The sequence below is a fragment of the Haliaeetus leucocephalus genome, unplaced genomic scaffold (genome assembly GCF_000737465.1).
Source record: "Haliaeetus leucocephalus isolate CR32 unplaced genomic scaffold, Haliaeetus_leucocephalus-4.0 Scaffold295, whole genome shotgun sequence".
In the NCBI taxonomy this organism is placed as follows: Eukaryota; Metazoa; Chordata; class Aves; order Accipitriformes; family Accipitridae; genus Haliaeetus; species Haliaeetus leucocephalus.
The window spans coordinates 561,442-573,950 of NW_010972731.1; the positions used below are offsets into that span (position 1 = coordinate 561,442).

The 12,509-nt window shown below is 42.4% G+C and overlaps 1 protein-coding gene across 1 annotated transcript in view; it reads left to right on the forward strand.

Moving 5' to 3' along the window:
* The window catches only part of XYLT1 (xylosyltransferase I), a 107,023-nt gene extending 97,399 nt beyond the window's left edge, over nucleotides 1-9,624 (forward strand). The window contains exons 10-11 of the mRNA XM_010570560.1: nucleotides 43-376; nucleotides 9,302-9,624. Coding sequence (XP_010568862.1) covers nucleotides 43-376; nucleotides 9,302-9,624 — 657 coding nt within the window. The remainder of the gene's footprint in view (nucleotides 1-42; nucleotides 377-9,301) is intronic.
* The last annotated feature ends 2,885 nt before the right edge of the window (nucleotides 9,625-12,509 follow it).

A 12,509-nucleotide genomic window follows, 5' to 3' on the forward strand; every position in this document is an offset into this window, starting at 1 on the left:
TTACAGAGATGAAGTTAGCAGCGATGTGGTCTTTGATTTCAGATTGGCACCGAATGGGACGCCAAGGAAAGGCTTTTCCGGAATTTTGGAGGACTCCTCGGGCCAACAGATGAGCCAGTTGGCATGCAGAAATGGGGAAAAGGCCCCAACGTCACCGTTACTGTCATTTGGGTGGATCCTGTTAATGTAATTGCAGCAACGTATGACATTCTTATTGAATCCAGTGCCGAATTTACTCACTACAAACCACCTTTGAATTTGCCCCTGAGACCTGGTGTCTGGACAATAAAAATTCTGCACCACTGGGTACAAGTAGCTGAAACCAAATTCCTTGTTACTCCTCTCACCTTCTCTAATCGGCAGCCTATCAAACAAGGTAAGTTTTATTACTTGGTACAGGAATAATACAGTTACTGTGTCTGTATTCACTCTAAAGGCTGCTGTTAAAAATGAAGTAGCACTGTATTGGTAAAGGAGAAAAGAAAAGAATTCTATAGACACTAAATCAGAAGAAATTGTTGCACTAAGACAAGCGGAAGTGTCTGTATCCAGTCTGTAAAACACAGCCACTTTGAACAAAAGGCTATTTATATCTTTAAAGTATGCACAGTTCAGAATCCAGAGAACTTCAGACTCTCAGTAATCTAACAGCAATCATAAAAGCCATCAGGTAGAAACAGAAAGAAAAATGGACCTTTCTCTGCTGCTTTTCATTCACATTTGCTCATCAAGAGTTACAGATGTTTGTTATAAAACTGTAACAAAGTCTATGTGTTTAATGAGAAACGCATTAATACACAAAATGCTGAACTAGATGAAATTACCCTAGGCCAGAGCTCACCTGACCTATTGTCAGGTCCAGGCATTCACTCTTGCCTGATACCTGCCAAAACCTGCTCAGTACATACCAAACAGTTGTGTTACAGAAATATCTATGGATACAGCAATCCCAGTAAGTACACTGTCAGACCCACGCTGACATTTTTAGAAAGCAACCAATTTCTTCCCTGCCACGGCAGCCCTGAGCCATCCGAATACAGAGGTCATTCTCAGGCTGGCAGCGTCTACAGGCTCCAGCAGCAGTTTGCACTGGCCTGGGCATTGTTTGAGCATTAGGGTCTTCAGCCAGTGCCGGGGGCACTGGGCTGGGAGAAGAGAGAATGCTTTGTAGCCATACCTGTTTCCTTATTCAGTAAGATCAAAACAAGTTTGTTGCTATGAATATCTTTACCATTCCTCTTAATGTGCTCAAGTGCCTCCATCTGCCCAGTATTAATATTCATAACTTTAGACATCTTAAATTTGCTAGATACATGAATGATCCTATTAAGTTTTCAGAAGTTCTTCTTCCTGACAAGGCAGCAAATAAACTGAGTCAGGCATTTACCTTCCAGCATAATGTGCTGCTTCTGTAATGCAAACACCACCAGACAACTGCTGAGAGCTAATGCGGCCCTTATCTTGCTCAACAGGAGCTTGATTCTACATATTTCTCAGCAGAAGAGCTAACTTACTGATTTCTTCTAACATTTGGTGGCATCGTTTCTTAAGCAGAAACTAAACTACCAACAACCTGCTGCTGTTATTAGCTAATAGGCAATGATAAATTGTGAAGAAACAATGTGTGGAAGGAATACATTTTTAAAGTTTGAGGCAACCTACTTCTAAATGCAGCTGTTACTGATCGTCTCCTGGAAATTAATGAATTCCATGTTCTTTGGTAATTTAACAGTCAAGGCATAAATTGGATGGAAAATGTGTCATGTAGCCAGCAACCCTGCTGCTTTTCCCTATAACATGAGAGTCCTGTGGACACGTAAGCATGTCTCAGACTTCAACCATGACCCCACACTTTATGGTGTAAAGGCAAAACTCCCTTTGGTCCAAACTCTGAATCTGAAATAATTCCACTGAAATTATGAAGTTATGCTGTATTGCCCATTGATACACAGGGAGAAGATCTGGCTCATATTTTTTGTTAAAGAGCCCTGTTCATTCATATGGTAACTAGAACCTACTATTGGAATGAAGTATAAAGCTTGGGAACAGTATTATCTAGGAAGAAAGCCTCAGGAGTGATTTGCTACTGATGATGTGATGTATAATCTCCAGATGTCCGAGGCATGAAGGTAAAGAAGAAAATTAATTACAGGGGCAGATAGTGACACTCCACTGTAGTTAGAATTGTATTTAAAATGCAAATTCCTGTTTGGGTTTTTTAAGGCTTTCTGTCTCAGTGACACTATTGTGCGCTGTGCAGGCAATTGTCATTTAGCTTTGATTTCCAGCTTTTGTCAGTTTGTCACCACTTTATTATTTAAATATATTTTTCTCTGCCAAATAAAGGCATTGTGAGATTATGACAGAAGAATTAGAACTTCTAAAAGAACAATTTCTGTTACTGTTGTAAACAATGCGAAAGCTGCCAAAAATCTTCTAAAATGAAGGAATAGTATTATTGTCTTAACCCTGAAAGTAAAACATACATCAGACTTAGCCAGGAGTTGTCAGCAGAAGAGGGGAATATGTTTTATTAGGGATTTCTTTAAAATTTTGTTCTTCCAACCACCCTCCTTCACACCCACCACACACACCCCAAAAAAAAGAGGGAAAAAAAAGCTATAGCTCTTGTCAGAAAGATTACTCTGGAAAGCAATTTGCTACTCCAGAAGCTTTTTGAATGACTGATACATTTCATACCACTTTGCATGTCATTTGCTTGATAATGATTCAGCCCGCTATGTCTCATATACTCCAGACATAGAAACTGGAGTCCACGTAGTTACATACAGAAAAATCTGTCCATGGTCTTGTGTGTAATTTGTTTGTGTCATTCTAAAAATCATTTGCACAAATCTGGCAGCAGCACAGCAGCCACTAAAATCTTGTATCTTGAGAGCATGGACATGACAACAGTCACTATATTTCCTAATTCCTTGTCTACACATCACTTCAGCATGGAGTACAACAAGGAAAAGTTGCTTTTGGCTTCCCAGCATCATGAAGGGAGCCATTTGCTCCTCTTTTGAATAATCAAAGCGAAACCTGTTCATTCCTGTATCGTGACTCAAAATTCATGATTACAATTCAGAATACAATTCAAGGCCAAGTGCAAGGTCCTGCACATGGGTTGGGGCAGTCCCAAGCACAAAAACAGGCTGGGCGATGAGTGGATTGAGAGCAGCCCTGCGGAAAGGACTTGAGATGATCAGAGGGCTGGAGCACCTCTCCTATGAAGACAGGCTGAGAGAGTTGGGGTTTTTCAGCCTGGAGAAGAGAAGGCTCTGGTGAGACCGCATAGCAACCTTCCAGTCCCTAAAGGGGGGCTACAAGAAAACCGGAGAGGGACTTTTTACAAGGGCATGTAGTGATAGGACAAGGGGTAATGGCTTTAAACTGGAAGAGGGTAGATTTAGATTAGCTGTAAGGAAGAAGTTCCTTTACTGTGAGGGTGGTGAGGCACTGGAACAGGTTGTCTGGGGAATTTGTGGATGTCCCATTGCTGGAAGTGTTGCAGGCCAGGTTGGATGGGGCTTTGAGTAATGTGGTCTAGGGGAAGGTGTCCCTGTCCATGGCAAGGGGGTTGGAACTAGATGATCTTTAAGGTCTTTTCCAACCCAAACCAGTCTGTGATTCTCTGGTTCTGTGAAAAATAAAAAAATCATGGCACAGCCACCAGCAAAGATGTTTTGTTTAGCCGTTTATAAAAACAGCATATGCAGCTAGTTTATTCATTTTTCTATTCCCATTTATATATTAATTTTGGCCTAAAGTCTGTGCATGCAAGTAAAACCATAAAGGAAAATCAAAAGCAGGTGTTTGATATTGTGTTGAGATAGGCATAACTGACAATGTAAATTGTTTTAAAAACACAGATTTATTGACCTTTTCAAAACGGAGATCAAATCTTACATGGAATTACTGAGTATGCTGGGAGGTTTGGGGTGTTTCCACTGTAAATGAGGTTTCCAAAGCTGTTTCAGTGGGAAGTCTAGAATCTAATGTTTTTTATCCTTTCTTGCTCCTCTTGCCCCTCTGTGTCGTGGTTTAACCATCCAAATCTGTGTCTATTTTCTCTAGTTTTGAGTTGTGTCATTGATCAGGTCTGCCTTCAGTAGATCTTCTGGCTTGAGAGTGCCTTCAAGTGTTTGCCTGGTTGGAGAAAGAAAAAAAGAAAAGAAAGGGAAGATTAAGTGAATTTGTGAGATAAATCATTCGGAGAAATCAGGTTCACTTGCTCCACCAGTGTCTCCTTCCCCCTACATCCTGCACAGCCAGATTCTGTTTTATTCTTCTTCTAAATGGTGATTTTGAGTTTCTCACCATATGGCTGAGTGTGTTAAAGCCGAGTACTCTGTGCTCATTGTAAGGACACGGGAGGGCTGCCAAGGACCAGCAGGATGCCCTGGGATTAAATTGTGCCAAGACAGAGAGGGAATGTAACGTAGAGGAGACAAAACAGGGAGAAGATCAGTAGAAAGAAGATCACTAGCCGTGATAACAGACAGAAATGGGGGTTTCTTGCTGCCTGCTTTAGGCAGCCTGAATTTAAGCACAGTTTGGAGACTCGAAGCCAGATGTCCAGGTCCCACGTGTAGGGACTGGAGAGGCAGAGCCAAACAACAGGTATAATTCAGAGCATTTAGCCAGCAGTTCACAGACTACAATCCAAGCTACCAAGTAGATTTCAATTCCTAAGAAAACAGTGAATTCAGTAGAGGTTGGCTCTGCGTCCACATCATCCCACTTACCCGCACTTCTGCGCTTTACAAAGTCCGTGTGAAGCAGTCATGCCAAGTGTGATCACACATGTCTCCCAGGGGCACTGAGAGGGGCAGAGAAAAAGCCAAAGCAATTTCTTTTTTAAATTTGAGTTTATATTCATGGCAAAGTTTCCACAGCGATCTCCCAGCTGGAGTGACTATAATGAGTTGTCACGCATTTAATGTATAGTACCTGTTTCATTAAAGCTAAATAGGTTACTGTGAGCCAGTGGGCAGATTCACTTCTGCGGCAGAAAAAGCCCCAAACCTCAAGCTGATACTAAACACTGGATTGAAAATAAATAAATAAAACCATTCTTCCTTCAAACAAGGAGGGCAGTGAAGAAGAGCATCCTCCTTCTTTGCCTTAAGAGAGACCTTTCATGTTTGGTTCCTAGCTTGATCAAATGCCCCAGACATGGGGCTGGCTTCTGATCTCTGCTGCTCCAGGGACTGGGAGCCTTAAACGCCAGCTCCTGGTCCCTGTGCCCTCTAACTGCAGCCACTTCTTTCAAAGGCTTGACAGCATTAGCAGACATACTGTGATGCACGCATGCATCTCAAAGGCCTTTTAACCTAATCCATATTTATAGATCATCTTAATTAAGTATATACTGGGAAACCTTTGTTTTGCCATTGGTTGTTTGCAGTGGCTCAATCAATTCTAATTGCATCTATACGGATTATAAAGTGGGTGGCAACTTGTGTCAGAGCTGCTGTGATTTCTTTAAATTAACCAGAATTAACATGACGTGTTCTTGATAAATGCAGTAATAGCAGCACACAAGTGCATGACTGCAGAAGAGTAGACATGCCCTGGAATCCTCATTCCAAGAAAAACCCTGAAGACAGGGATTTGCTTTGAAATTTAGTTCAGATCCAGTTGACAAGGAGTCGATTAGCTTCACAATGAGCAAATGCAGCACTGTCTTGTTTGCTGCAAGAGAAAACAAACAAAATGTCAATAAAAAATTACCTCTTTGCCAGAGGGTTTCAACACAATTCAAGTAAAGAAATAAAGCTGTACATTCTGTGTTGCTTTAAAAAAACCACAGGTCTAGCGCCTTAATGTGTACCAAGGTAACCACATTTTTCATTCCTTAGCCCACTCTGTCTAAACTCATTTGCTTTTTCTGCAAAATGAAGAACAAACCCACACAAAAATGCTGAAATCCAAGGCTATGTGGCTGACTGTAGGCTGTGTATTTAGTCCAAAGAAGTTATATCAAGAAAAGTCTGTTGAGAAATGAAGTGCCTTCCCAGAGTGAAAAGCAAACAAAAATGGGGGACAAAAATAACTCATTTTTTTAAAGCCATAATTTAGAGTCAATGGAGTATATTTTGCATTGATACGTGTCCTCCTGAAGTCAAAGGGCTATTTGGATGTGTTTGCTGGCAAAGAAATCTGGCTTAATGTCTGCAATTCAGCTAATTTTGAACTGGTTGCTCTAAGTGTACAGATTTACATGTCTAAACACACATCTCGTAGGGGCAAGCCTTACGTTCTTTATTTTTTCATGAGCAAGGACTGAAGTGTCAGTGCTTTAAAAGCATGCCCAGTAGCTCCAGCCTCCTTTTATACAGTATTTCAGGGCTTGGGATCCACACTGCCCCTCTCCTATCCCAGCCCAGTAAGTTATAGAGTCACGTCTCCTGTAGAGACACGGCACTCTGTCATTCTTCCTTTAAGGCAAAGAGGAATAGCCTACATCTGCCATAGCTTGGATGAGCAGCATCCTCCTTACTTTCTTGTGTGAACTTTTTAACAAAGACTTGGAGGATCCAGGAGAGGGTTCTGGTTGAATCATCAGCGTTTTCTATTGATTGAGATACGTAGCTCTGCAGTCAGATTGCTGTCACCCAGCTCTTTATAGGACGTGCAGACACCTAACTTGGGGTGTTCGTTCTGCTGTGGGGCCAGACAATCCCCTACCAGTACCATGTCAGGGTTTCATCATGTGTCACCTCAGAGAAGCACGTTTTCACTGCGCGCAGTAGTAGCCCTTAACACACCGAAAAACATAGTGGTTTGTTCCCTTTAATACTGTCCTCAGCAGTCTTTTTTTCTCCTATCTGCTGATGTTTGTGTGTGGCTTTTTAAAAAAGTTTCTCTTCAGTCCCACTATACGCTACTACTGTTGTACCTGCCAGCACGCCCTTGCAGCGCAGCCAGTTTGGGAGCAGAGCGTGGCAGTCAGTCAGTGCTGCTGCACAAAACAGCAGTGTGCTGGTGTGAAAAGCACAGCATGTCCGATACAATTACAGCAATAGCAGAGTGGAGAAATGTAAATGTGTTGAAGATGCTGAGGTTATCACCTTTACTTTAGCAAAAGCAGCCTACTGACCTTAAGGAACAAGGGTCACGCATAAAGATGATCTGCTGCATTGCCAAGCACTGGGTCCTACAGTTTCTGTAGATTTCATTCCTTCCAGTCCTGATAATCCACCAAGTCCTGAAGCCTGGAACAAGTGTGAGGCTGAGCCAGAGAGAAGAACAAGTTCCATTTCATCCTGTTATTTGTCTGAAAAAAGATCTCTCTTGTTCCATGCACTAAACACATGCACAACAGACTTTAATTCAACAAGCTTTCTGAATTGCCTGTTTCAATCAGATGATCCTGCTAGTAATGCCAACTCTTATTTGTTTGGGGATTTTTATTTAGAATGTTCCTATTTAATTAATATGTTGACAAACAGTCTTCCATATTTAATTGCTTCCAAAGGAGGAAATTTAATCATGTGTACTTGTTCTGTTTCTTAAACTGCAGTGCTTTGGCAGAGCACACTTCTGACATATGTGTGCATGGAATAAACTCATTTTGACTAGAGGTTATTGTGGATATCTACCACATAAAATAAAAAGAGGGGGTTAGATAAATGCAGGAACAGTTAAGTGATGTATAATGGTGATGGGGATGTGCCGAACTAATTTAATAGGGTATTTGAAGTAATGGACTAACACAGTATTTAACATTAAAGACTTCGCAAATGTAACAGTAAAGTTCCAATTAAATGTCCCTTTTCCCTCTAAATAAATGTACTGATTTATTGCCAGTGCCTGAGATACTGTCCTCTGCATGGAAGAAAGGACTCAGTGTCAGGCTGCAGTGCAAGCAGCGAGGACATGTGGAAAGAATTGTAGCCGTGAATATGTAATTCCTGGCCTCTAAACACTATCTGAGCGCAGTGGCTTTCCTACCCTGGGGCGCCCTGAATGGGCCCATTTTGTGTTCTAGACAGTGTGTATGTTGGCAGAGCTAAACAGATCCTCTGTGCTGCCGGAGCGAGGATGCTAGGGAAGTCAGCTGAGAACAGAAAGAAATGGCTGAAAATTTACTCCCAAGAAGCACTCAGCATTTTTGGAGGGTCCCATTCTGATTTTATGACCAGCACCTTGGTGCGCTCACAGAACTTAAGCAATCAGCCAGCCTTAGACAAGGGTGGTCTGACCCACAGTGTCCAATTCAAGGTCTTTGAAGGCATTGTCACAGCCTGACAATGATTTTTTACTGCAATATTAGAGATTTGTGGCAATGTACTGCATTTTTCTGAGATAGAAGAGTTACTGTAAGGAGAGCAACCACAGTGCAAAGAAAAGCGTCATTAGGAAATGGTCGTGATCCATTATTCGGTACAAGAGCTTGAAATATAATTGTAATGAGAGAATACTTTCCCAGCGAGACTGGAGCACTTCCAGGGATGATGCTGAGGCTACACGTGTTTCATCGTGGGTCCGGTCTGTCCAAGGCCATGGTGTTGTGCTTCCAGTGCCAGGAATGGCACCACCAGTTTTTGGAGGCAGATTGAGCTAACAAATGTTATGACTTCTCCACAGCACGGCAAGGTTCATCAGTTTAGGAAAAAAACAGGCTGAGATCTTGGCTCTTCCTCCTAGACAAATCAATGATAGCACTTGAAGGTCTGACGAGGGTCAGCAGCCTTCTCGCACCAAGCGTCCTTGAACTGTTTCCTAATTTCAAAGCACAGCCTTCTCTGAGTGTCCACAGGGGTATCTTCAGCTGTACGGGGCTTATCTCCCAGGCTTCTTCTGCCGTGAAAGAGGCATAATTAGCTTCTGAATGCAAAATGGGTTTCTCCTGAGGAGGAGCTGCACATTGATCAGGCTCCAGGTACAGGCAGGAGCTCGTAGCTGGGACGCCCTCGCGGCTGGGCCTGCCTTTTTGTTGTGCTGTGCAGAACAGCTCTGTCGTGCCTGGGCGCCCTACAGCTCTGGGGACGCCAGTGGTACGTGATGATAATAAGGACGACGCTACTTTCAGCCTCAGTGCTTCACCCTGCTAACGCAGTGCTTGCGGGGTTAGCAGCACGGTGAGCGGAGCTCGTAGTGGTGAGCGTGAGGAGCTGAAGAGCTGAGCACAGCCAGTTGTCCTTGGGATGCAGCGTGTCCTCAGTGCTGGGGGAATGGACTGTAGCACACCACTAACTTTTGCTGTTTGTTTGCTGTACCCTTAGATCCTGAAGGTTTGGGTTGGGTTTTTTTAATGCACTAACTTTTGGGTTTATTTCTGCATTTCCAGAGGAAGCCGTGAAGTATCACAGCGGGCCTCCAAAGAACGCGTACATGGAGCAGAGCTTCCAGGGCTTGAACCCCGTCCTGAACATCCCCATCAGTGCCGCCCGTGTGGAGCAGGCCAAGAGGAACGCGGGGCTCGTGGGCGCCCGGCTGGAAGCCTGGGTGGACTCTCTGGTTGGCAGCGTCTGGTCGGCCATGGACATCTGCAGTGCCGGCCCCACCGCCTGCCCAGTCATGCAGGGCTGCGCTCAGACAGCGTGGAGCTCCCTGAGCCCGGACCCCAAATCTGAGCTGGGCCCCGTCAAACCCGACGGTCGCTTGAGGTAGCATCTGGTATGCTCTCCTCCGGCATAGGTTTTTAAAAGGGAATTTAACCTTGCTCATATGTGAACTTCGCCCCAGAGTTCAGAAACCTAAGGGAACATTATAGTTTTTTGTTACTTATTGCAATATAATTCATTTAAAAAAAAAAAAAGTTCTGACAAGGCCTTTGGCACTGCCCTCTCCATCAGCTCTGTCAGGAGCAGCTCTGGTCATCCCGCAGCCTCTGCTGTCCGTGCGTCCCCAGCTGTACCACATGTACTGCACAAGCTGCCTCTGCGGGTTTCGAAACAGTAGCAGCAAGCCCTGGAGAGGGCAGTGAAGGAGCAGCTGCTAAAAGTGTTTTTTAAAAATAAATTTGTCTGTACCTCTGCTGTTTCATAGGCTTTCATTATTTTGCTACCATGAATAAATCACAGCAAAATTCCCTTCTGCTTAGGCTTCCTGGGGAGGTTGGTTATTCCAGGCTAGAGCCTGTATGGCCGCATTACCTCACAGAACATGAAATAATTATGGTACACCCTCACTTTTTTTTTTTTAATAACACAGCTGGACTCAGCTAATGTCTGTTGTTATCCTAGTTAGAGAAAACGAGCAAAAGCAGAAACTTTCAGATTATTTCCAGAGATTTTTTAGGCTAATTTCATGATAAACTCTAAATGGAACCAGTGTTTTGCTATATTAGTCTTCTGTGTCTCATGCAGTCAGGTTCAGGGTCTGAGTGCTAGGAGTATTAGTTTAAAGAACTAGGAGGCATTTTGGATTTCAGCCCTTTCAAATCTGCAGGTTTTTTTCTAAATCCACCAGCACCTAAGCATTTTCGCAGACTTCCAGTACAGCAATTGCGTATGTGTAGGTTGGCGTTGGATTGTGATGTGTCTGCTCGCACCCTTTGCTGATTTTGCTCATGAGCCGAGCTGAGTTTTTTTCTCAGGCAGTGGGATTGCATGGAACCAGTATAATGGTAAAATTGGGACTTCAATCTGCAGCAACACATTTCTTCCCTAGTTTGAGTAGTGGCTAGTAAGTCTTAACACTAATTCCCTCCCTTAATCTCCTATCTGCCAGCTCTTCATGAAGAGGAGTCTTTCTAGGCTTGTGCAGGGCATCTGGAAGGCTGTGCAGGACATGGGTTCCTGACCAAAGCCACGAGCTGAATGTGAAGGAGAGCAATGCCATGTTTCTCAGTGCTTTTACTTTATTCTGTCAACAAACTGCCCTTGCCTGTCTTCAGAGTTTCTAGCAGGCTGCATCCTGTTTTAAATAGGCATGTTTCACATCATTTTAAGCTGCATTTTCTACAGTAGGGAAAAAATTCATTTACATTCCAAGAACTTTTAAAAATACAGGTTTTATATGCAGATTCATCTCCAACTGATGTATTTTACATTAGCATAAAACATGCACTTTGTTGTTGTTGCTGTGGTAATCTCTTGTTAACAACATAACCCAAAAAGGCTATTAAAAGCTCTTGGGTTAATTAGGGGGAAAAAATCCTATTGATGTAATAAAATAAGGTATCTCTTTACCCTTCTGTGTGTATGGCTAACTTTCTGCTGATGAGAGTTAAGCGTCCACATCAGTAGGGAAATAGACCCTTAAATCATTCTGTAATCGCATCTCACAGAAAGGTTGAATTCCCTTTTAAACAACAGTTGCAAGATGACCATAACACACAGATCCCAGTGGCTTGTAGTATCTCTCCCCGTAGTACCGGTTTAAAGCTATTTGCAGTTTGCTTTGGACTTGAAATTGCAGTGTCAGCTGTGCTGGCATTAAGGCAGACCATTGAAATGTTTATCTGGCACAAAAATGGATGCATAGAAGGAACAATTTAGGTATTTATTATTTATGTTTTAGTCAATGACTAATTAGTAGGTGCTGCTTTTGCAGCTTGAAGATTATGTTATCTTACTAACTGAAGCTGCCTTTATTAAGAAAAGGCCTTCCTCCCCTCACACCTCCCTTTCTTTTTTTGTCTTGATTTTGACAGTCATGAGAGCTGTAGTTTTAGGAAAGCTTGTAGCAATGAGAGCTGGTTGAAATATTTCAGTCAAGATAATGTTCCAGCTTTTCAACCAGCTCTAGAGGCAAGCGTGTTTAAAAGCAGGGTTGCCAACAGGTTTATATAATAGAAACACAGTGTTATTACTTATTCAGTAGGGGTTTTTTAAACAGTGCTTGTTTTTAATCTAACATTCCTTCGTAAAGTTCAAATTTTGTGGGGACCTCCAATCCTCACTGTGAAATCCAGGGCTTTACTCACACTGATGAAGTGGCAACTGCATAGTTCAAGCCCTGCAGATTAAATGAAGAACATCATATATAGGGCACACAATAAAATTCATTAACAATCCTAGTCAGTGATTGTTCTCAGTAAGACTACCAGGGTAGTCGCAAAGTCTTCAGTCTGTCTTGCACATAAGCATATGTATAAGGGTGCACCCACACACATGCATGCAGATAACTTGGTTTTTAAATTTGATACTTTTTTTATTCTTAAGCAGGAATGTTTTTAAGAAGTGCTTTGTTGGTAAGTTTTCATTATTAACTAGACCAAGCAGAAGGTGGCAACAATCCTTTCTTTTGTGGTTAGAAGAAAATCTGCCACTTCTCATTTAAAATGTAAGGTGCAAATTATTTTGCTTTAGAAAAAAAAAAGGGAAAGAAAACAAATGGCTAGTGATATATCTATTTATATTATGTGCTAGGTTTAAAATATTTCAAAACAAAATTTATGTGTTTATTTTCTGAAAGACAAAAAGCATCTACACAAAGTTTTGTAGCAAGCTGGCAATCCCAGGGCTGCTGTTAAAACATACAATGTAGAACTGAAGAGGCTGATCCTGCAGTCCTTTCTCAGGCAAAACTTCCACGAAGTGCTAATGCTG